Consider the following 23,915-nt stretch of genomic DNA (forward strand, 5'->3'; position numbering starts at 1 on the left):
ATCTGAGAGTCAGGTGCTAAAGAAAGCTCTCTTGTAGTCATTTTTGTGCAATAAAGAAGACTTTGGGGTTAAAAATCTTGCTGGTGTTACTCTTCTGAAAATGTTGTAAGATTGTTTTAGTTTTTCTGCATAATTTTATTTTCAGCCATTGATGATAGCTTAAAAAAGATTGATCTAGGCACAGGTATCTTGTCTGATCTTTGGGGTTTGAATGATAGTTTAGATTCTGAAATATAGTGGCAGGTATCTCCATTTGATCGGGGTTTCGCTATTGTTTTCTCCCTCTATGTTAATGGTTGATTTTAAGCTGTGCAGGAAATCCTTTTTTTAGATTACCGGGCGTTAGGGGAAGTTCTCGGCTGAACCAGCCAACTCCCGGATTGTGTTTTCTGAAAGAGCCCAGCCAGTTCTCGATCCCGGGCTTATCATTTGATTTTTTTTATGAATGCATGCAGGGTTTTCTGAAGCGTTTTACATTAAAATTAAATTCTGATAATATTACTGTGATTATTGATAAATCTGGCTTCTTAAGAGCTTTCAGTTTGTAAATACTGTAAAAAAAAATTTGCTGGGTTTAGGGTTTTCAGTTTTGTTTTATGCACATATCATTTCTGGGTGTTTGGTTTTTGCAGGTTGTAGGTACAGATTTTGAAAAAATTTCAATATTTCTATCAGGCAATCTGAAGCAGGAAGGGTTTTAAATTTTAATTAAGTTTCTGGACTACGGTTTCAGTTTCTATGCTGCTCAGGGCTTCATTTTTATTGCAGGAAAAATTTTCGAATTTTTTTTAAGGAGGCTGGGTAAAGTTCCTCACGCAGCTCCTCATTCTCACGCAGTCACATCCCTCAACGCTGCCCACAGTCTCCAATTGCTCAGCTCCTTAGCTTACCTCCCTCACCTCTCACGCTGTCTCTTTATCCTCCACACCTGCAGCAAACCACATCATCAGACCCTTATTCCTTCGCTCTTCGTCCATCCTGCCATCGTTGCCTCAGTTTTCTCCTATTCACGTTGCCTTCACACTGTCAAACGCAGCTCAATCAACAATTTTTTTCCGCAGCTGCAGTTCTTCACGCTTTTCTCATTAAGCTACATTTCTGCCCTCCGCACCTGCATAGTGCCTGCATCCGACCTACTCCTGTGGCTCCTTTCTCTCACAAATTTCTTTATTTTATTTCTGCGCCTCCATCCTTATCCATATCCGCTACAAATTTTCATCCTACGTCAAAATTACCCTCGCTGCTTCAGCTGCCGAAGAGCTCCACGCACCTGCAAAACACTTTGAAACTCCTCATCAGCTCCTTACGCCAGCTGCAGAGATAACGCGTTTTTCTGGGGTATACACGGGCCAGCCTACACTGCAAACGTAGCATTCCGCCATTAGAGCCTGTACAAGACAGTAAGAACGCATATACGGGCCGAGTCTTGTTTTCATGCGTTGGCATGGTAAGACAACGATAGTTTAGGTTTCGATTTTCTTTTTTTTTTCTTTGTGATATGGTTAGGAGTTATCGAAGGTTGATTTTTTGAATAGATTCAAATTGTTCAGTTTTATTTAGGTTTACGTTTCTGTTAGATTAGGCTTATGATTAGATTTTATTAGCTTTGTTTTAAAAATATAAAATAAAAAAGAAAATTTCATAAAATTTCGTTAGGTTTATTTAGTGTTGTTTTATTTTAAAAGTTTGGTTCATTTTAGTCTTATGTTATGATTTCAATAAAAAATTAAAAAAATAAAAAGCTCTTATAGATTAGAATATTTAGATTTAGTTTTTTGTATAGTTTAATTAAATTTTATTTTATTTTATAAAAAAAAAAGAGAAAAAGAAAAAGAGATTTCATTCATAGGATTTCTTTAGGCTTTAGACTTAGTTTTGATTTTTATAGTTTTAGTTTTAGTTTAGATTTTAATTTTAAGTTTTGTTTTAAAATTATAAAAATAAAAAATCATAAAAAATATAAAATATAAAATTTGATAAAAGGTTTCCTTTTTGGTTTAGTTCATTTTTTTGGATTTAAAGTTTCATTTTCATTTAAAAAATATAAAAAATATTTTTTGGAAGCTTTTTGCCAATTTCAGTCTTGGCTAGGGAATTTCTTAGGTTTCATCTTTTATGCTAAGGCTAAAATTTTGACGTGGGAATTAATGTTTATCATGCTTAAATGTTCATTCGAAGATTAACTGCATAAATGTGATCTCTGGTTAGCATTTTTGGTGGTTGTTTAAAGCATTTACCTTTTAAAAAATTTAATTGCTGGAGTTTCATTAAGCTATTGAGCCTTTATTGATTATCTTGTATCTGGTAAAAGTTAAGCTTTGATGATAAATGATTGCTCTACATGGTTTATATTTCTGCAGCGTCTGATAATTAATCGATTAAACATTAACTCCACAAGGCACTGGTCTTTTAACTTAACAAAATCAATCTAGTGCTTGTTTCTTCGTGTCTCCCAACCCAACTAGTCGACAGTTGGTCTTCATCACCTCATAGGGTCTACCCCCCTTAGCCGCGGGAGACAGGCTTAAACGGAGAGATCGGGAATCAGGGTGACAGCCCCCGGTCTGAGCGTTGTCGTGACAATCTGTGCGACACAGGAGGAAGATAGATCCATCTAAGGAGAAGGATGTGGATCCCACATTATACAGGTGGATTGGCTCTCTTATGTATTTGGTCAACACCAAGCCAGATATATCCTTTGCAGTAAACTCTCTGAGTTGGTTCATGGTTGAACAGATGAGGGCGCATTGGACAATAGTGAAGCATGTGCTGCGTTATTTGCAAGGTACAATCAAGTATGGGATCATATATACTCGAGCCTCGAGGTGATGGTGTCAGGTTGATAGGATATACGGATGCAGACTGTGTAGGTAGTAAAGTGGACAACAAGAGCACCTCAAGGTATTGCTTCAACATGAGGTCGGGAATTGTCACTTGGTACAGCAAGAAGTAGAAGTTTGTGGCACTAAGCTCTGCATAAACAAAGTATATAGCAGCGAGCATGGTGACAAACCATTTGACTTCAGAAGTTGTTAGTAGCCTTATTTGGTCAAAAAGTGGAGACGATTGTCATACACCGTGACAATTAAAGTTACATCAAGCTCTCTGAGAATCTTGTGTTTCATGATAGATCGCATCAGAGATTGTGTACATCGCAGGGCACTCCAGCTACGATATATGACTACAAATCAGCAGGTAGCAGACATCTTGACGAAGGCCTTAGGAAGGCATGATTCATCTTCTTCAGAGATAAATTGGGTGTTATGCAGAACACCTTCCTTGCTAAGAGGGAGGGTTAGATTTTGTAGCTCAGACAGGTGTTCTAGTCTTCGGAGGTGTTAGTAAAACTAGGAGAAAAAGAGAATAAATTATCTCCAAGCCTAGGAACACTTTCTAAGGGGAAAATGTCTTAATTAGATTATTAACCAGTTTTAATAATTTTCGTAAGTCTAACTTAGGAATACAGGTTAATTAATCAATATTAATTGAGACAAGTTGATTTCTCTCTAGTGACTTCTAGAAAAGGTACTTGATAGAGTCAAGATGATCTTAGCCATCGATCGAGATTAGATCTTGGTCGTTGAATTCTCAATGAGATATTATAAGAGGAAAACGATGGGAATCTTGGAGATCAATGAATGAAAAGAGGCACAGTGGTAGCGTGGGGTTTGAAATCGGTGAGGGTTTCAATAGTGATTGAACAAGAAGCATTTTCCGGAGTAGTTCTTCATCTGAGATACTTCCAACTTCAGAGGGAGATTTGTTGCCAGTTTATTTTTCTGCAAAGGAGGTCAAAATTGTCTTTAGAAAGCTAGTACAATTTGTTGGAGAGCCAGTACAAATTTCTGGAGACTAGTGTGAATTGCCAAAGGTCGTGCGAATTGTTAGAGTGTGGCAATGCGAGTTGAAGGAGCAGTGTGAATTGCCAGAAGGGCAGTGTGTTAATTTTAGATAACAATGGTATTTCTATGTTTTAGCACAATTTACTTCAATGTTTCTTATCAGCCCAATGACAATTTCCAATTATCTTCAGTAGCAATCACATTAACTTATACACATTGACAGTAAAAGCAGATAGAACATAAAAACATATGCAGAAGACAAGCCAAGACAAGAGGACACAAGATGTGGAGGATGCCAAGGACAAACATCAATGTGGGGGAACCCTTTGATCAAATCTACTTATTATTCTTCAATAGTTTGACAGAGAGAGAGAGAGAGTACAAATATCAAAAATACATGCCCAAAACAAATCTGTCAAATTAGCAGTCAATGCAACCCTAACCAGAAAGTCAATGGTGGTCAAAGCTGCCTCAAAATGTCCCCCAATTAGCTTGATCAACAGCAGAAGAATGCAGTCTGCAAAGGGAGTTAAAGTCAACCCAAAACAAGCTTGGTCAACCCAGTCAAAGTTTGTTGTAATTCTGCAATCAAACTAGAAAGTCAAAACAGCGGTCAACTCAATCCAACAGTCCCCAATCACCTTGAAATCGTGCCAAAGAATGCAGCCTACGGAAATCGAAATTTTTCCCCCAAAACAAAAGTCAACATTGGTCAAATACTCCAAGTCAACGTTGGTCAATGCATGCCCTAATCCTGAAATTTTCAGCCTCCAAAACCAATCTAGAAATTTGCCTTCCTTCCACACATGTGAAGAAGAAAGCCTCCAAGTTGTACGAACCAATCAAGAGAGGAGAGAGAAGATGATGTGATGAGATGAGTGATGTCCAAATGAGAGAAGGGTCACTCTTATTTATACAATTTGTTGAGGGTGAGGAGACACATCCATTGGGCTTCATGAGCCTATATTTCACTAAGGCCGACCTTGACAATTTTTCCATGAGAAAGAATGAATTCAAAATTCCATTTCTGCTTATCAGAATGAGATGATCTTTATATCAAAATTGTACCTCTCGAAAAGAGGAATCCAATGCAATAATCATCTCCATCATATGAGTTGTCCTAAGATGGAATTTGGCACTAGTTGCCAATTTTAACACTCCCTTTCAACTAGGGAGAATTCCACCTACCAATCCATCATCATGCCAACCTGTCATCATGTACCATCCCTGCCATCACTGCCCTCAACTGCTCTACTCTGTTGAACCATGAAGTAATAATGAAGAAGTGATCGAGAGTGAGACATAAGATCATATCACTCTCCACTCACAAAAATCAGTCCTTATTCCCAGATCAAGTTGTTGGACACCATGCATCCTAGTCATAGGGAGTACGGCAATACACGATGCGTCCATCGGTAGTGTTATGGCCCCTAACCATCTTTTCCCAACTCATTGGCCAAATGAGAGGTACTTCCCATGAGTCTCGGACTCTATGTGTAGGATGTGTGTTGGGGCATCAGCAAGGGAAGGTGAACCACTCTTGCTCATATGCCATAGGAGAAGGTGGACCACTCATCCTATGCATATGTCAATCGTAGGGGAAGGTGAACCACTCACCCTACATGCATGTTTCCGAGTAAGGGAAGGTGAACCACTCACCCTACACACATGTCAACCATAATGGGGTATCACAGGGGAAGGTGAACCACTCACCCTATATCCAGCGCACCACTAGGGGAAGGTGAACCACTCACCCTATATCCAGCGCACCACTAGGGGAAGGTGAACCACTCACCCTATGGTCGCTCATAGCTCCAAGAAGTACCCCACACCCCCAAAAGCTTCAAGATCTCTATGTCCAACTCATAGGAGGGTCGTTCAACGACTCCAAATCTCTCATGAAAGGTTAAGAATTTGACCTTCCCCAAAGGCTTCATGAGAATGTCTACAACATGCTCATCCGTTCTGTTGTGTTGCAGCCTAACTGCTCTCCGTTGTACCATATCCCCGATAAAGTGGTACCTGATATCAATGTGCTTGGAGCGGTCGTGGAACACAAGATTCGCTGATAGATGAATCCCACTCTGGTTGTCACAGAAAATCACAGTGGTATCTAGCACGTGCTCAAATAGCTCACTGAAGAACTACCCCAACCAAACTGCGTCACAACAGGCCATACTCGCAGCAATGTACTCGGCCTCGGCAGTGCTTAGTGCAACCAATTTTTGCTTCCTGCTTATCTAAGATATAGAAGCAGACCCCAAAGAGAAGCAACACCCAAACGTGCCTTTACGATCCACCACACTGCCAGCCTAGTCAGCATTTGCATATCCGTGTAGCCTCAAATTCCCGGCAATGTATCTCAGTCCATAGTGGATTGTGCCCTGGAGATATCTCAAGAGATTCTTGGTAGCAATCCAATGAATGTGATGACGCTCGACCATATATTGACTCAATGTGTTCACAGCGAAGCATATGCCAGGACAGGAGTTGACCAAAAACATTAAGGCCCCACAAGTTGACAATACTTGGTAGGGTTCGCCAATCCAGGCCCAGCAACACTTCCACATAGCTTCTTAAAGTTGAGTTCCATCAGAGTAGTCACAGACTTGTAATCCACCATCCCACATCTCTCAAGTAGCTTCAAAATATACTTTCCTTGAGAAAGGAAAATCTCACCTGGATTTTGCCAAACCTTCAACCCTAGCAAATAATGCATCAGTCCTAGGTCCTTCATCTCGAATTCGGCTGCCAACTCTCTCTTGCATTGATGAATGAGAGGGTCATCAACTGTCAAAAGGAGATCATCCACATAAAGGACCAGAATGAGGGATCTATCCTTTTCAACCTTGAAGTATAGGTTCAGGTCAGCATCGCTTCTTGTAAATCCCAACTTCATAAGATAGCTATCGATCCTCTCATACCAAGCCCTAGGGGCTTGCTTCAACCCATAGAGGGCTTTCTTCAACCTGCATACATGTGTCTCACGATCTTGAACCTCGAACCCCTCAAGTTATTCCACATATACTTCCTCCTTAAGCAAACCATGCAAGAATGCAGTTTTGACATCCATCTGGTGTAGGTTCCATCTTTGAGAGGCAGCAAGGGTTGTGATCGAATAGATGGTGGTATATCGGGAAACAAGTGCAAATATCTCATCATAGTCTGCCCCTTCCTTTTGGGAGAAGCCTCGAGCTACAAATCTGGCCTTGAATTTCTCAGCACTTCTGTCAGCTCCATGTTTTATCTTGTAGAGCCATCTCGAGAGACCACTGACTTGTCCTTGGATCTAGGAACCACATCCAAGACATCATTCTTCATGATCGACTCATTCTTCGTTCATCGCATCCTTCCAAACCAATTGCTTCATGGCTTCTTCGAATGTACAAGGCTCAGATTGTACAATGGTACTCATGGCAACTAAGTACCCTTGGTACCTATTTGGCTTCTTGCTTTCACGAAATGTCCCCCTCACTGTAATATGTTTCTCAACATCTTCAAGAGTATATTTGAGCCACAAAGGTCCTTTTCTTGAAGAAGAGGGCTCGCTAGGAGGTGGATCAATGGGATCCATCAGACCTTCAACATTGAGCATCGGTTCATCAGACGGAGGTTCATCCTGATTTTCTGCATCAACGTCATCATCATTGTTCTTCCTAGGAATAGGAAGATCTCGAATCTTTCTAAGAGCAAAATCTTCATCGAAAGTGACAACATGACTTGATTCCACTTCCCTTGAAACAGGCACATATATTCTATATGCCTTTGAAGTTTCATTGTAGCCCACAAACGTTCCTTTCTTCCCAGATGCATCTAGTTTGTTTCTTTTCTCTTTCGGCACATGAAAATATATGGGACAACCAAAAATTCTAAAATGAGAAACATCGGGTTTCTTACCGTTGAAAACGTCTTCGGGTGTCTTGAAGTTCAAAGCTTGATGTGGACATCGGTTTTGGACATACTCAGCGATGTTGGCAGCTTCTCCTCATAAGAACTTCGGAAGACCTTGATCATGTAGCATGGCACGAGTGGCTTCTATGATAGTACGATTCTTCCTTTCAGCAACACCATTTTGTTCAGGAGTATATGCGGTAGTGGTCACCCTCTTAATTCCAGCTTCTCTACAATAGTCTTTGAATTCATTTGACTCGTATTCGATACCATTATCGGTCCTCAATATTTTGATCTTCTTCCCTGTTTGATTCTCGACCAAGGCTTTGAAAGAGCGGAACCACTTGAATACTTCATCCTTCTTCTTTAAGAAATAGATCCATGTTTTGCAAGAGAAGTCATCCACAAAAATAGCATAATACAAATATCCACCCAAAGATGTCACGAGCAACATACCTGATAGATCATAATGGACCAATTGAAGAATATCAATGGTTTGAGTCTCACTTGAGGGGAATGGTCCCCTTGTATGTTTTCTAGCTTCACATCCCTGACAAACACCTTCATGATTTAAGTTGAATTCAGGCATCCCTGTGACCATCTTCCTTACATCGGGTAAGGCTTTGAAATGAAGGTGAGCAAATCTTCGGTGCCATAATTCGGATTGAAGAGAAGTATCACAAGTCATTGCTCCCAACGAACTTCCTCCAACCTGATAGAGACCTTCAACCCTGAATCCAAGAGTGAATGCATCTCTTGGGTTCCTTTGCCAAACACGAACCTTCCCATCAATGAATGTCACCTTAAAACCTTTGTCTTCCATTGCAGAAATAGAAACTAAGTTCTTTTTCAGATCAGGTACATATAGCACTTCTTGTAAGTGGAGGGTTTGACCTTGATTTAAGTGAAGAGTAACAATCCCAATTCCTTTCATGAGATAAGTGGCATTATCCCCAAGTATAATCTCCATATTTGTCTTCTTTTCAACCAAGTTTGAGAGAGCTTCTTTGTACCTAGTGAAGTGCCTTGAGGCACCACTACCAATCAACCAATGGTCCAAGGTATCCAGAGAAGAGGCAGTGAAGAGGGAGAAAATAAGATACAATTATTTTTTCTTTACAACATTAACTTCTTCATACCTAGAGTTTCTTGACTTCTTGGAAAGACGACCATTTCCATTTCGAGAAGCGGAAGCATTCCTCTTTCCTTTGTTGTTGAATGTGTTGTCCTTTGATTGCCATTGCCCTTGAAGTTGTTATTGTTGTCATCATCTCTTGGAGTATCCTTCTTATGAGGACACTCTCTAGCGAAGTGGCCAAACCTGTTGCAATTGAAGCACCTTCCTTTCCTTCCTTCTTTGAATCCTAGTTTGAACCCTTGTCATTGATTCCTTGGACCAGCATTGTTCCTCTCTTAGAATGAGCGGAGAAAGTGGTAGGATTGTTTCCATTGAGGGCTTGCCTCCTTCCATCATCCTTATTTCTTCTTGAGTTCATCTGGCCAATAGTTCATCAAATCCCGAAACCCTGTCATTGTTGAGGATGGTAGTGTTGAACACATCCCAATTTCTTTAAGACCCCCAAGTGCAATAAGAGAGAGCTCTCTATCACCAGTGACTTCACCAATAGATAGGAGATCATTCTTGATCTCGGTAATTCTCATGAAGTAGGATTGGATGGATTCTCCTCTATCCATCTTGATATCTTTCAGCTTGTTCTTAAGAAAGAGAATTTGATTTGCATTGTTTACTTTGAACATCCCAACCAGCTTTTCATACATCTCCTTAGATGTTTCCATATCAAAAATATAGGCAAAAGGCTTATGAATGGAATCAACAACAATCTTCTTAGCTTTAACCTCACCTTTCTTGTACTTGGTTTGTGCAGCAGCGGGTGCATTTGAAGGAGGCTTTGTTATTCTTCCTTTGACATAGTCCATGGCATCATTTTATTCTAATGTCAAATCCAAAGTCATCTTCCATGCGTGATAGTCGGATTTGTCCTTAAGCTTGTCCTCGCATTTGAAGAAAGATGTAGTCGTCATTGACACTAGTTCCAAGTCCTTGTCCAACAACTTCCCTTAGTGTTTGCTTTGCTTCACTCTTGATTGGGCTTTGTCTTCACCTGAGCTTTGATACCATGTTAATTTTAGATAACAATGGTATTTCTATGCTTTAGCACAATTTACTTCAATGTTTTTTATCGGCCAAATGACAATTTCCAATTATCTTCAGTAGCAATCACATTAACTTAATACACATTGACAGTAAATGCATATAGAACATAAAAACATATGCAGAAGACAAGCCAAGACAAGAGGACACAAGATGTGGAGGATTTCAAGGACAAACCCCAATGTGGGGAAACCCTTTGATCAAATCTTCTTATTATTCTTCAATAGTTCAGTAGAGAGAGAGAGAGTACAAATATCAGAAATACATGCCCAAAACAAATCTGCCAAATCAACAGTCAAATCATCAGTCAATGCAGCCCTAACCAAAAAGTCAATGGTGGTCAAAGCTACCTCAAAACGTCCCCCAATCAGCTCGATCAACAGCAGAAGAATGCAGCCTACCAAGGGAGTCAAAGTCAACCCAAAACCATCTTGGTCAACCCAGTCAAAGTCTGTTGTAATTCTGTGGTCAAACCAAAAAGTGAACTCGGTCAGACAGTCCCCAATCACCTTGAAATTTGTGCCAAAGAATACAGCCTACAAAAATCAAAATTCTGCTCCCAAAACAGAAGTAAACATTGATCAAATACTCCAAGTCAACGTTTGTCGACACATGCACATGCCCTAATCCTGAAATTTTCGGCCTCCAAAACCAGTCCGGAAATCTACCTTCCTTCCACACGTACAAAGAAGAGAGCCTCCAAGTTGTACGAACCAATGTTGTTAAAAGCGCGATCGGGATTAAATCGGCGCGGGGAACGAATCGGAAAAAATCGGAAAAATCGGGAAAAAATCGGAAAAAAGAGGGAAAAAATCGTTTGGTACAAAAATATTCATTTTTTTTCATTTTTTTTCAATTTTTTTAATATCTAAACCATCTACAACATAAAATAAATACATTGACACATAAATATGATAAAAAAACTAATATATAAGATGTTTAATATCATTTCTAGCGCTAAAATCACACATAACATTGAATCATGTCCTGAATAGTAAGTCCTGACTCCTGAGTCCCAACTCAGCCTCAAAATATCAACAAAAAATATGATAATGTATCTCATCATGTCATAATGTCATATACAATAAAATGAAAGTCTAATCCTATTGATTTCCTCTGCCCCTCTTGCGAGAAAATGCCACAGCTTTCCCTTTCCCTCTAGATGTAGATGCTGGTGCTCGTGCAGGTGGAAATGGCTGTGGAGTCTGATGTGCTCTAGACGTTGAAGAACTAGAAGTAGGAGCTATAGGAGGTAGACCACGTCCTCTACTGGTGGCAGGGGTAGCCCGGGCAGGTGGTGTCACCTAGAAACATTACAATCTCCCAATCCTGAAATCCTGAAAAACTGATAAGTCTGCTGAATTTTAAATGAAATCTAAAATTCTACTTTCTCCATATGAAATCCAATGAGGCTGGAACCACTCTCAAACATCCTGAGTCATTTCATGGTAATGTTAAAAATTTAAGTAAAAGGATGAAAATGAAGATTAAGGAGAATGTCACTTTTACTTTAAGAATTTAACATTACCATGAATAGCATATCCATACTAGGGCCTAGACTTGATCATTAAGCTACCCCACTCAAAAATTATTTGTTTCTTTCAAAAAACATTGCATGAAAAAACCCAAAAAAGTTATAAAACTATGCTGTCCTGAGCCCCCACGATTTTTTCGTTAAAAATCGCGCTTTTTTCGAAAAAATCGCGATTTTTTCAGTAAAAATCGGCAAAAAAAAAGTAGGCGATTTTTTCGTATAAAAATCGCGATTTGATCGACAAGGTGAAAAAATCGCGATTTTTTGAAAAAATCGCGATTTTATCGCGATTTTAACAACACTGGTACGAACCAATCAAGAGAGGAGAGAGAAGATGATGTGATGAGATGACTGATGTCCAAATGAGAGAAGGGTCACTCCTATTTATACAATTCGTTGAGGGTGAGGAGACACATCCATTGGGCTTCATGAGCCTACATTTTACTGAGGTCGACCTTGACAATTTGTCCATCAGAAAGAATAAATTCAAAATTCCATTTTTGCTTGTCAGAATGAGATGATCTTTATATCAAAATTGTACCTCTCGAAAAGAGGAATCCAATGCAATAATTGTCTCCATCATATGAGCTGTCCAAAGGTGGAATTTGGCCCTAGTTGCCAATTTTAACACAGTCTGAATTGCCAGTGAGTCTGTTCGAGTTGCTAGAGAGGTCGTACGCATAACCAGAGAGGTAGTGCAAATCGCAGAAGAAGGGCCAAGGGGTTATTCCCTAGTCGATTTGATCAACAAAGGAGAAGATAAAATATTTGTTGAAGTTTTGCCATTTAAAGGTAAGCAGTTGTAATACCTATCAATTACAGATTTGCTAAAGAAATAATAAAACCCTCATCTGCATAACTAGTTTTCCCCACATTGGGGTTTTTCCAAGGACATTTATCCAAAAATATCAATGTCCATTTTTATATGTGTGGTTTTCTCAGTGCGTATGAATTTTTAATTGGTGAATATTGCAGTAGTGCTTTTATTCAATATTTGTGGTAAATATTTTTGCTGAGGCAAATAATCTTTAGAAAGATAGGTTGGAAAATCACTAGATAACTACAATAATGTTCACATTATCAAGATTATAGCCTACAGGGTTGGATATGCTATTTCGTCCTCCCGTGGGAAATTAATCCATAGTGGACATTACAATCAATGTCCTTTGGAACCATCAAGGAGCCTAGCTATATGATCCTAGGGGGATGTATGAGCAAGGGATACTCCTAGTATTTGAGGTCTAAAGAAGTAAACTTTGAATGGATCTCTAGTTGCTCCTCTAGACCTAGGAGGTAGATTGACAGGCGAGAGGTGATCTACTCCAGATCTATCCGAAGTCGATCTCTTTAATGCTCTAAGAACAAGTGGCTTGATGTATGGACTAACACCTCCAAACTAGCCTCAATGAGATCAAGTCGACTCCTAGAGGGGGAGGCTATGAAGAAAGCTGAGGTCTCACCATCCTACCATCAAGTGCATTTTGGAATTCTGTGTGTCATTTGTTGCTCTGATCTAACAGATCAGCAAGGACGTATGAGGTAATTGGTCTGGTCATCCCAAGGCGAGGCACAGTGTGGCTGAAGATCTCCCTTATGAAGAGTGCTAAGCATCCCTAGTCCTGATACCAGAAGAAAGTAGAGAGGAAGCCCCTTAAGCCCCTCTAAAAGCAATGGTAGCATCCTTAAATCTCAAAGTAGAAGGGACACCTAAAATGAGGTGCATCTCCATCTCTGCCTTTTGAAGGTGGCACACTTGGCAGATCCTATCAGATATTGGTATATGATGATTTGTCTATATCCGGAGTCGATGGGAGCTGACCCGGAGCTGTCTCAAAGGGATCCTGAGTAATAGAGATAGAGATTGTACCAGCTTGTGATAAGATGGTCTTCTTTAATTGGTAATTTCAAGTGCTAGTTGCTCCTGCTGATTAAACATATGGCTGAATTTTGATTGTGTCAAGTGATTTAACATATGTCTTGAAGATAATAGAGCAGATCTACTACTGCAATCAGGTTTATGGTTGAAAAGTGTGCCCAAAGGGCTGAAACTTCTTGCATGTTTGCTATCCTTTCTCTCAGTCCATATAGTGTATTTGTTTGAAGTGAGATGAAACACTGTCCACTCTTTTCTGCTGTAAATTAATATTTCAAATCAGTCTAAGGATGAAGTTCACAGGCACAAGATCCAGGAAACCTCTTGTGAGGTGAAATTTCTGTTTCGAATAAAAGTCAAAGAACATAGAAACTCATACATCTATAACAACAGTCCATTTACCATTAATCACACATGGTCAATCAGATATTGTCTTCAAATAAAAGCATATGAGCTGTAGGCTGTTGGGCTCAATAAATTTTCTCATGCAAAGCAGAAAACTTCAAATAATTTTTCTTATCTAGGCATTCATCTAGACTTGCAACCATTCAAAATTGTACTTTTTAGCAAAATGTCATTCTCCTAATGAAAAACTATTCAATAAATGCTAAACTCTCCAATGACTCCTAAATTACTTTATACCCATAAATATTGTCTAAAACAAAATAAGAAGTAAATTAAAAAGAAAAAGAAAAATACTTCTACAAAATATTTTGAGCTTGATTTTAATCACTGAAGCACACAAATTTAATAAAAAACTGTGGCTGTAAAAATGAGGATCCAGACTTGCAAAATCAAACCAAATAAAGGGAATCTTCTTAGGGTTAAGTGCCCCTAGATCAAATAGGGTCAGTCTAAAATTGTTGGAAACAGCCAAATCTTGTGTTACTGATTAGGACAAATATGCAGGTGCAATACCTCCAAGAGTTGTGAATCAGTATAGCTAGTTTTAATTCCATTGGACTGAACATACCATGTTGAATGTCAGAAACAATATGTACTTCCTTGTCTTAATATCTACAACTATGCACAAGTGATTTGCATACTAAATAAATTATCACTTTGTAGGCTACAGAAACTCCCACACACAAACAAGGTAACTTTATCAAAATATCCCAAACCTTGTGTTCCATGTTAAGCATATAGTCCTCAAAAAGCTCCTCTCTCTCTCTTCCTCGCTCAATGGCACGGAATCTCTGATCATGCTCAAATAGAGAGACAGCTTTGCTGTTCATAATATTTCAGTAATTAGTTTAAAAAGCAGTAAAACTAACCACTATCAAATGATAACCAAAAGACCAAACATACATCCTCACAATCCAGATCCATACAATTTGCACTAACAAAAATGCTACTCAGTTTGAATAAACAAACCTCCAGCGCATTGTTGATGTAAGCTCCTTACATTCCTGAACAAAAGATAAAATGTGAAAGCAATAATATATTATTTTTGAAGTTAATTTTAACGGTCTTCCTCTAGCATTAACACCATACTTGTCATCTTAATAGAAACTGCAGCTGAAGTAAAGTGAATTTGAAGCTCAATTGTCACTCATAAAGACATACCTCGAGCATCTTAACAAATTCTTCACGGTCTCTCTTTTGCTTTAGACGTTTCTCTTCGGCCTCCTGTTTCTTCCAGTGTGCACAATACTGTATGTCAAAGAAACCATAAGAACCAATGTCTATGAAAGTTCAGCAATGATGACACTAGACAACTGTTGATTTGCAAAATCTCTTGGAAAGCTAGGTAAGAAATAGGTTCATACTTCATTAAATGCCTTCCTTCGCTCTGCAAGACTTTTAAGGGCTCCATATCGCTTATCATTAACTATTACTCGCATTGCCTAGGATAAGATTGTATATTTTCCCCAATGGAAAAAATCATTAAAATAAGTAAAGAGGAAAAAAGGTTAAGAATTTACAAAAAGGTTGTATTCTCGTATCAATTAAAGAAACTACTTATAATAAAGCCATAGAAATATCACTTGATCCCAAGTCCAATTAGATTCCACATGTGCAGACTCTAACAATTGTTTGAAAGCAATTTTTGCCTCCTGGGAATGAAGATAAACACCATCAGCTCACAAGCAAAGCAAATATACATCAGTAGAAAAAGCAGATTAAGAATTTACGAGTTTCAAACATCACTGTAATTAATCCATACCGCTTTATTAGCATAAGATAATGACTCCCCTGCCACATTTATAGGTTTCTTCTCTAACAATGGAGTTACATTAATCTTCCCAATTATAGGCACTGCTTTATTAGCTGCCTGCATGAAAGGAAACCACCATGAATATAAGAACCAAGGAGTGCCTCAATACAGAATACCAAACAATTTAAGCATCAAAGAGAACAATCTCCCAGAGTCCCAAATAAGAAATAAGAAGTAATATCCTAATCAAAAATGAAATTAAAAAAATGCCAAAGAATTTTATTTAAGTAAAACAAAGTCAATAACAAAAAATAACTCTCTCTGATCAACAGCTCTTTTACGGTTCCCGCTGCTCTCTTCCCATGAGAAAGTTCTCTTTTAGTGTACTATTTTTTTAAGGCGTTTTGGATTTCAGAGACAATTCCTCAACATTCAACACCTAATAGCAACAACTGGCAATTTCCAAACCCTTGGTCAAGGTTCAAATCTTACATAGTTCAGCAAATACCTTGTCTAGGTTTCATTACAACAATCTATTCCAACACCTTGCCTTGAACTTAAGGCACCAGGATGTCATGACCCAGGCACACATAATATGGACCCAAGCCCACCAGATGTTCTCCTTAGCCCTTAATGTTTACCATTTAAGCCCAATGGACTTGATAGTTGATACTAGCAGTGGGGAGTAAGGAGCTTCATGCTCTTGATCAACGTTCAAATCTCACAAACTTCACTCAATACCTTAATCAGCTTCCATTCTCACATGTTGCTCTAAAGCCTTCAGGTAGCCATTGGGACACCAAGAGGTAGGGTTTGAACTTTGAACGTATGGCACAAAGTGGCCATGACCCGCATGCACATATCATGGACCCAAGCCCAACCTTGTGTTCTCCTTAAAGCTTACCATTTTCTATTGTTTGTTGGGCTGTGGTATTGGGGCAAGCCAGAGTGCTTGCTGTGAATATGCCTAAGGCTCAAAGTATTGGCAACCTTCACGGATCATATGTCCAGAAAAAAAAATAAAGTTAGCAACTGTGATCACAACTTAAGCCCCAGTGTTCCCATTAAAAAAAGGCAGCTACTGACATTTCCTCGTGATTGATCATTCATCTTCAGAATATGTAACATCATACTAAACAATTTCGTGACATGATACTAATGTATCAAACTACACATTTCTAATTGAAATCTCAATTTAATTTAAATATTAATATCTACTTCTAGTAATGGCCAAATATCGCCAATGTAACTGGAAAAAGTTCAGTAATAAGAGTACAACAGGTGTGGCTATTGCATTTCCAGTGAAGACATCATATTCCTCCCATATAATGAATAAATAAATATTATTAACTATAGCTAACCTAGGTTTATACATATAAATATTTAATAAAGAGGATAGTTGGGAGCACAATCAAGGATGAGTGTGTGTATTCTTTGCTAGAGAACAATATCTGAGACTGCCCATCTCAAATGAGGTGTACCATCCTTATCTGAGCAGTGATCCTGGCACAATAATTAAACTTGTTTCTGAGATTATGACAATAAAAAGCACATGAGCATAAAAAGTAAAAAACAAGAAGATAGAAATTCAAATTCAGATTTATTGTTACCAGGTGACTAACCAGCTCATTGAACATAAAGAACAAATTACACAAGAATAGTGCAATGAAGAAGACTTTGTTCTGCTCCTTTCAAAATGGTCTGCAGTCAACAAGTACACTACTAAACCAAATGACAGAAGACTAAATTCCAATTAATAGCTGTAGGCAGTGAGCAAATTCCAAATAGTTACAACATCAAATCAAAGCTCAAGGGGACATTAGAAAAATTAAAGTTCTCTGATTAATAATAACCACATCAAGAACAATAAACAGGCTGGGAGAATTGCAGACTACCAGAGAAAGTAATAACGATCATGCAGGAATATTGGTAAATGAAATGTCAATAGATTATCAAGGAAATTACCTTCAGGCTTCAAGATTAAAGGGTTTCCCATAATTTTGATCATAGTAGCAAGATTTAATTGTGAATACAAATACATGGTGTGGCACAAAAAATAATACATGTCAAAGAAAACTCAGTACGGCTCCCACACAGAAGTATACATCTCATCAATACATAAACATACAATATAGAAGTATACATTGTCCTCTAAGTGGACTGCGAAAAGTCATTTCTAAAGATGCATCAAAAGCTAAATCCCTATAACAATAAACACTAATCATTCCGATTGATAAATTAAGGATTACCTGGTGATGAAGTTTCAAACTTTGAACTTGAAGGGTGAAACACAGCCCGAAAGGACAGCCTAGATATACACTGTCACACCGTAGAAACACAGCCTAGACTGGCAAAATCACAGCCCAAGCGGCAAAAACACAGAGAAATGCACTGGCACAATCAAAAAACTCAGCCCAGATTGCCAAAATGCAGCATAGAAACATGATGAAATGCACCCAAGAAGCGCACGGCAAGTCTTCTCTCTGGATGAAACTCAAACGACAGTGGCAAGATGTTATAAATATAATAATAATAAATAAGAATAAGTTAATTAGCTAATGAAAAGTCAAGGAGAACATACCCCTTCACCTTGTGACCAAACAATGCTATAAGTAGACCATCACAAGGCTCATTGTAACATTACCATTCTTATCAACCGTTTATAAATCAATATCTATTTTATAATTACATAATTTCAAGTATAAACAGGAACTGTTTTTAAAATGGTATCAGACCAAAACCGCTCCCCAGCCTCCATACAAAATGTTAAAATCTCTAACCTAGGTAAGTTAATTCCTTAAGATTTCCTTACTGAAAATTTAATTTTGATTGAATTCTTCAATCATAGAATAAAATACACTTGCTGGAAATTCAACTGGGAATAAAGAATCCGCAGAAGCTACAAGAAACCAATCTCCAAAATACACACAAAAATTTCTGCACTTCAAATATCAACTTTTCATTAAAATTACTCCAAACTTACAAGGGCTCCCAAACTGGGAAAATAGCCCACTAAGAAAACAAGAAACATTATAGGGAAACCTAGCTGTTCTGGTGCACCATACAACCTGTACAGCCCTATCAAAAACTGTTGTAAAAACCATCCTGTTGCTGCTGAAATCAGTCCCAGAAATTTGTACAACCACCCTTCTCTTTTGTTGGGTCATACGGCACCCTGACGGCCCCTTCAATTTCTAACAGCTTGGTTAATCTCTGTTTGCTACTCACACTATTTCCTCTTTTTTCCTCTGGACTTGCACACAGAGCAAAAATCCTTTATCATTCTCTCACTTGTGTTTTTCTAATAATATTTGTGTATCACCCTCTCTATGTACCACACTCTGTCTTTTCCTACACTTTGTCATTTTTTTATAACAATGTCTTGATGACCAAGTCTCCATAACCCTGATCTCCCAATGTAATTGACAGTTGAGATTAAATATCAATCCACAGTGGACATCACATCTAAATCACTAATGTAAATTCTTTACATTTTATTAAACATTAATCAATTTACTAATAAAAGACTCATCACTTTAAAATTAAAGTGAAGTACAAAATAGAAAAGACTTTTTGAATGACTTCCACACATCCGACACTAGACTTGTGCGGTAGTTCTTGTCTAATGCTACAAGCATCAACAGTCCCTCTTAACAAAAAAGGAACTTCTTGAAAAGCCACCTGGGATAGGCCAAACCTCATCCTCCATCATGGCATTCCTCCAAACCTGCTAGTCTGCTGATTCTTCAATGACGCTACTTATTAGGGCCATATAGTCTGAAAACTTCTTCAGAGGATTGCTCTCCCTAACTACACTACTAGGACCCTCCACCTGCTCCTAAGCATCAATGTTATTTCAATTTGCAACAGGATAAAAACAGAAAAGTTCTAGGAAAGCAAAATATTGGGAAAATCGGTAAAAATCTATAAACATCAGCAAAATAAAAAGCATACAAAAGTTACAAAAAAAAACCAACATAAATCACCCTCATCAGTGGCCCAATGACTTTTTCAATTGTAGCACAATTTTTTTCAATGTTGAAAAAACAATATCGATTTTTGTGACCAATTTTTTCAACTAGGCAGAAAAATCATGACATTGCGATCTTTTCGCAATTTTATCACGATGTTTGCAACATTGTTGAGCATCTCCCAATGTCTGCATGAACCATCAAGGTCTCCTAACAGAACTCGAAGAATTTGATCTTTCCTCCTCATCTTAAGGTTGACTTCCTAAACTAGAAGCAGCTAGCCTAGATGTAAAATTCGAAGCTTCTTGCTCCTTGTCCTCCGGTCACTGGTAGGATCTCATGTGACTTCCTAAATGCGAGGTCCTCCTAGAATTTCACATCCCGAGCCACCACAATCTTCTACTGTGTTAAAATGAAAATCATGTAGGCCTCCAAAGTCTCGTTGTATCTCACAAACACGCCCTTCATGCTAAAGGGATCAAACTTGGCCCTCTTATCTTCTAGTACAGGTATATACACCAAACAACCAAAAATATGTAAGTGGCTCACCTCTAGCTTCACACTAGTGAATGCTTCCTCTAGATGTAGACTGTCATATCACATGCCTCTACTCAAAGGAACATAGGCAAAATCTTGTACACTAAAGCGATGAAAGCTCCAAACCATGTCGTATAATTTGAGTGCAACATGCGTAACTCACCCATTGTCACATCGATGACCTAACTTGCTTCTTCATGCTAACTTTCCTCCAACTTTGAAGGGGATCCCTTAAAACTCATTAGGCCATCAACAATGAGGAGCAAGGTGAGATCACTAGTAACCCTGTTGAATGAGTTGGTTTTTGGAAAGAATAGGAAAATAATGGCGATGAAGGGATGTGAATATAACTATGAACATTTAAGGACAGTGGAGTCAAGGGAATGTTAGGACGAGAAGATATCAAGAAGCATGACCATCCCTAGGTCGATTGCACAAAATAATGGGTCAAGGAGGAGAAACTAGTAAAGTGGTCAAAGCCACATCTACAATAAAGAAATAATCAAACCCCCATGAACCAAGGTGAATCATCCCTCAAGAAAATTTTAGCTCATGCTCAACACCCCTTTGAAGAGATACCATGCCTTGGACTAACATTCACTCGAAATGATTCCATGGATAGGTTGGGGCTCAAGCCACTTGTCCCATTAATGCTCCAACATTCACCATTAAAGGTGGATGACCCATCCAACCAATCATTCACACAACCATTGTATGGGCCATTTCTGCAACATGTTGAAACCCCTCTCTGTAACATTTAATTACTCTCCACTAAAATCTCCAGGTCCAATTATGGTTGAACTAAAGAAACTAATCACCCCCATTTGTTGTGTAACTATCCATGAGCTCGCCTAGCCATATCTACAAGAAAATGGATAACTAGTTATGATCATATATCCACACATTTGAAATACATTGATTCATTCAAGCTCAAACAGATCCAAATTGTTGAGGAGCAAGGATTTGAACCCATGTGAGTAAGAGAAACCCCTCCTATGCATGTCAGAACTGTTGAATTTCCATGACCCTGGTGCTAGGATAGAATCTTAAAATCTATAACGTTACCAAACCAAGAATCTCAACAAAACTACTTTGCACAGTAGAATATAAACAACAGTAAATCACACATGCACAATTATCGACAACTTTTTGTAATGTTCCAAACTAGGAAAAATAGTGCTATGCAAAGAAAACAATAAAAACAACACCATAAAATAGAAACATTCAATGCACACCCATAAAAAGTCTAGGAATAACCATCAGCTAAGACATTTTATTATAATCTAGGAGCAAAGTACAATAATGTGGAAGTGGTCCACCTGGGCTTGCCTCAATGGCAAGTGTGATCAAGCCCAAGTGGTAATATGTCAAGCCCAGATGGCACAAATGGCTGCTGCAATGATGCCCTGCGCTGCCCTTGTGAAATTGTGTTGTCTGCTGCCAAGATGTTGCTGTAAACCCCACCTCCGGTGCTGAGAAAATTCTAGGAAATTAACCCCGACTTCTCCACTAATTACCCAGAATAACCCAGGAAGGAATTGGCAAAATGTTAACCTCGAAATTTCGGCCCAAATTTCCCCTAGCCACTGGCCGAGTTGGCACCCCTGTTTGACCCCTCAGATCTGCCCAAAAAATCCTGCAAAATTAACCCCAAGCTCCTCAACAAAAGCCCAGAAACGGTTTGGCCTGGTTTTGACCCTGGAAATTCGGCCTCCCAAGAGCCACGCCCTCGTCCAACTGCTAAAGTGTACGGCCTGTCTGTAACACCAAAATAAGCCCTCCAAAACACACCAAAATGGCTGAGATAATCTTCCCTGAACTTCCCCTTATCTCTCCGAGCAAATACTCACTCCACAACTGACCCACAAATTCCCACGTGTGCTCAGTGATGGATTCCTGCGTTGGTACTGAGTGCTGGCAATCACCCTGCTCCCAAACAGAAATCTCCAGCTCCCAAAATCCTCCTAAAGGCTAGTCTTCCCCTATACTTCTGTTTCCAAAACTCCTCCGGCAATTGCTCCTCTGAAGGCCACTGAATTATCTACTGCGTATTCCACTACTGCATCTTTCTAGAGTACGTACTGACTAAATGATGGCTGAGTTGGGGGCTCTGAATACCCACCTGCAATCTCCCGGAATGATAGAAAGAAACCTCACTAGGGTGGCACTCGTGGTCCAACGAAGAGAAGGTGAGTTCTCCTCTTAGAGAACTCGTGCTAAACAGCGAGTGACTCGGCTTAGCAGCTCGAGAAACTAAGGTTGAGTTCAATATGTCAAAATATGCCAAATAAGCCTGAGCCTCCTCTATTTATAATTCGTGGGCCTCTTTTCCCATGTGGGCCCCCTCCAACTATCAATTCGACTTTCCCTCCTTAGTCATTCAAACTTCCCTTTAAGGTGGTGCATATTTCCTCATATGGGCGACCCCCACGCTATGCCAACAAAACATTTCGGCCCCTTTTTCCTTCCTAAGTCTTTTCCAAAAATCACATGGGTCCCATGGCCTCCAAAATTGCCAAAATTGCAGAATAAATAAACCTGTAACAATTTAATTTCGGAAGGGACATTACACTTTTTACAAATTTTTCAACCCAACTGCGTTATATTAATCAACATATAATACAGTTGACTAGGGCTCTCGTACAACAGATAATGGCCCTCAATTGTCCACAAGTACAAGAATACAAGATACAATGACAATCTCGCTACAATCTTAGCATCTATGTCGTACCTCGTCCTGTCGGTCCATCGCTTTTGTTTTTCTCTCTAGCTACCCCTTAGTCCATCAAGAAACAACACATAGAGACTCCAAGAGGGCTGCCACCTATCATTGTTGCAAGTCACTTTTGCTACAATGAACATGGGTTGATCCAATCTGCTCCTCTAGGTTCGCCAATACCTGAGCATCAAACTACCAATCTATTAGCTTCTTTTTCCCATCAAAGAGCTACACGTTAGGCTCAATCCTTCACCCAACACACAGTTGTCAATGTCCTTCTTGTCACATTGATCTAGGGCTGCTTTAGACACCAACACGTTGCCCTCCAACAATTCAATCATGCCCAATCCAACTGTCACAAATCCACTAAGAAATTTGCTCCTAGGAAAGGCTTCCAACCTCCCCATGAAGACTTCTAATTCGCTTCCACAGGCTGCAACAAAGTTTCATCCACTTAGCAAACACTACCAACAAGAAAGGACCAATCATACCCTTTCTTGACCACTGGTTCTGTGCATTTTAATTCTAAGATGACAGTCTTGTTTAGGGATTTTCCGCAATCCCAAACACTGTTGCTATCTCTTGCATATTGCTCCAAATCTAGCCCCAAACACTTCGTTGTTTCTTCCCTTGACTGCGACCTAGCCAAATGAGGGTGCTCCACCTCTTGGCCTCCACAAACAAGGGTCGTCACATGTTGTTTCTATTAATTTTTTGTAGGGCTATATTGTTCTTTGCTTAGATAATTGCATTTCTTCATTAACATGTTAAGTTCACCCCATATCATCATTACATTATTCAGATTTACATCATTATTCATCAGCATATGCAACTATGTAGAAAGAAAAACATCATTATCATCAATGCAATGGAACATAAAGGAACAATAGAAGAAAAGCATGCACACATAGAGACACCAGGATTGGTCTGAGACCAGGGCAAAACCCACTATGGGGAAAACCATTGCAAATTCTTATTCTTCTTAGATCGTCATCAAATGATTCAGCAAAAGAGAGTACAATGATCCATATCTTCGTCTATGCAACTAACCAGTAAAACAACTATGACATCCATGAAATGAACCTAATCATGCTTATACTCAAAACCATGATTCTGAGGACTGTAATGTATTGTCACAGTCTGTAGTCAACTATTGAACACTGTTCTCACTAAGCAGAGTCTTCGGAATACTGAAATTTTATCTTTTAGTCTCAGTC

At 38.9% G+C, this 23,915-nt stretch overlaps 1 protein-coding gene across 13 annotated transcripts in view; it reads right to left on the reverse strand.

Moving 5' to 3' along the window:
- LOC149201970 (pre-mRNA-processing protein 40A-like) overlaps positions 1 to 23,915 on the reverse strand; it is a 415,839-nt gene that overhangs the window by 197,950 nt on the left and 193,974 nt on the right. For all 13 annotated transcript variants that reach the window (XR_016253883.1, XR_016253881.1, XR_016253882.1 and 10 more), the window contains 6 exons: positions 15,481 to 15,588; positions 15,302 to 15,370; positions 15,083 to 15,160; positions 14,880 to 14,966; positions 14,688 to 14,722; positions 14,435 to 14,540 (listed from right to left, as the gene is read on the reverse strand). Coding sequence is in view for 10 of the 13 variants with exons in the window: in XM_089403047.1 (XP_089259173.1) it covers positions 14,435 to 14,540; positions 14,688 to 14,722; positions 14,880 to 14,966; positions 15,083 to 15,160; positions 15,302 to 15,370; positions 15,481 to 15,588 (483 nt within the window). In the remaining 3 variants the exon portion in view is untranslated. The remainder of the gene's footprint in view (positions 1 to 14,434; positions 14,541 to 14,687; positions 14,723 to 14,879; positions 14,967 to 15,082; positions 15,161 to 15,301; positions 15,371 to 15,480; positions 15,589 to 23,915) is intronic.

The sequence above is a fragment of the Pinus tabuliformis genome, chromosome 2_1 (assembly GCF_031772625.1).
Source record: "Pinus tabuliformis cultivar Carrire ecotype Pingquan chromosome 2_1, CPIR1, whole genome shotgun sequence".
NCBI classification, from domain to species: Eukaryota; Viridiplantae; Streptophyta; class Pinopsida; order Pinales; family Pinaceae; genus Pinus; species Pinus tabuliformis.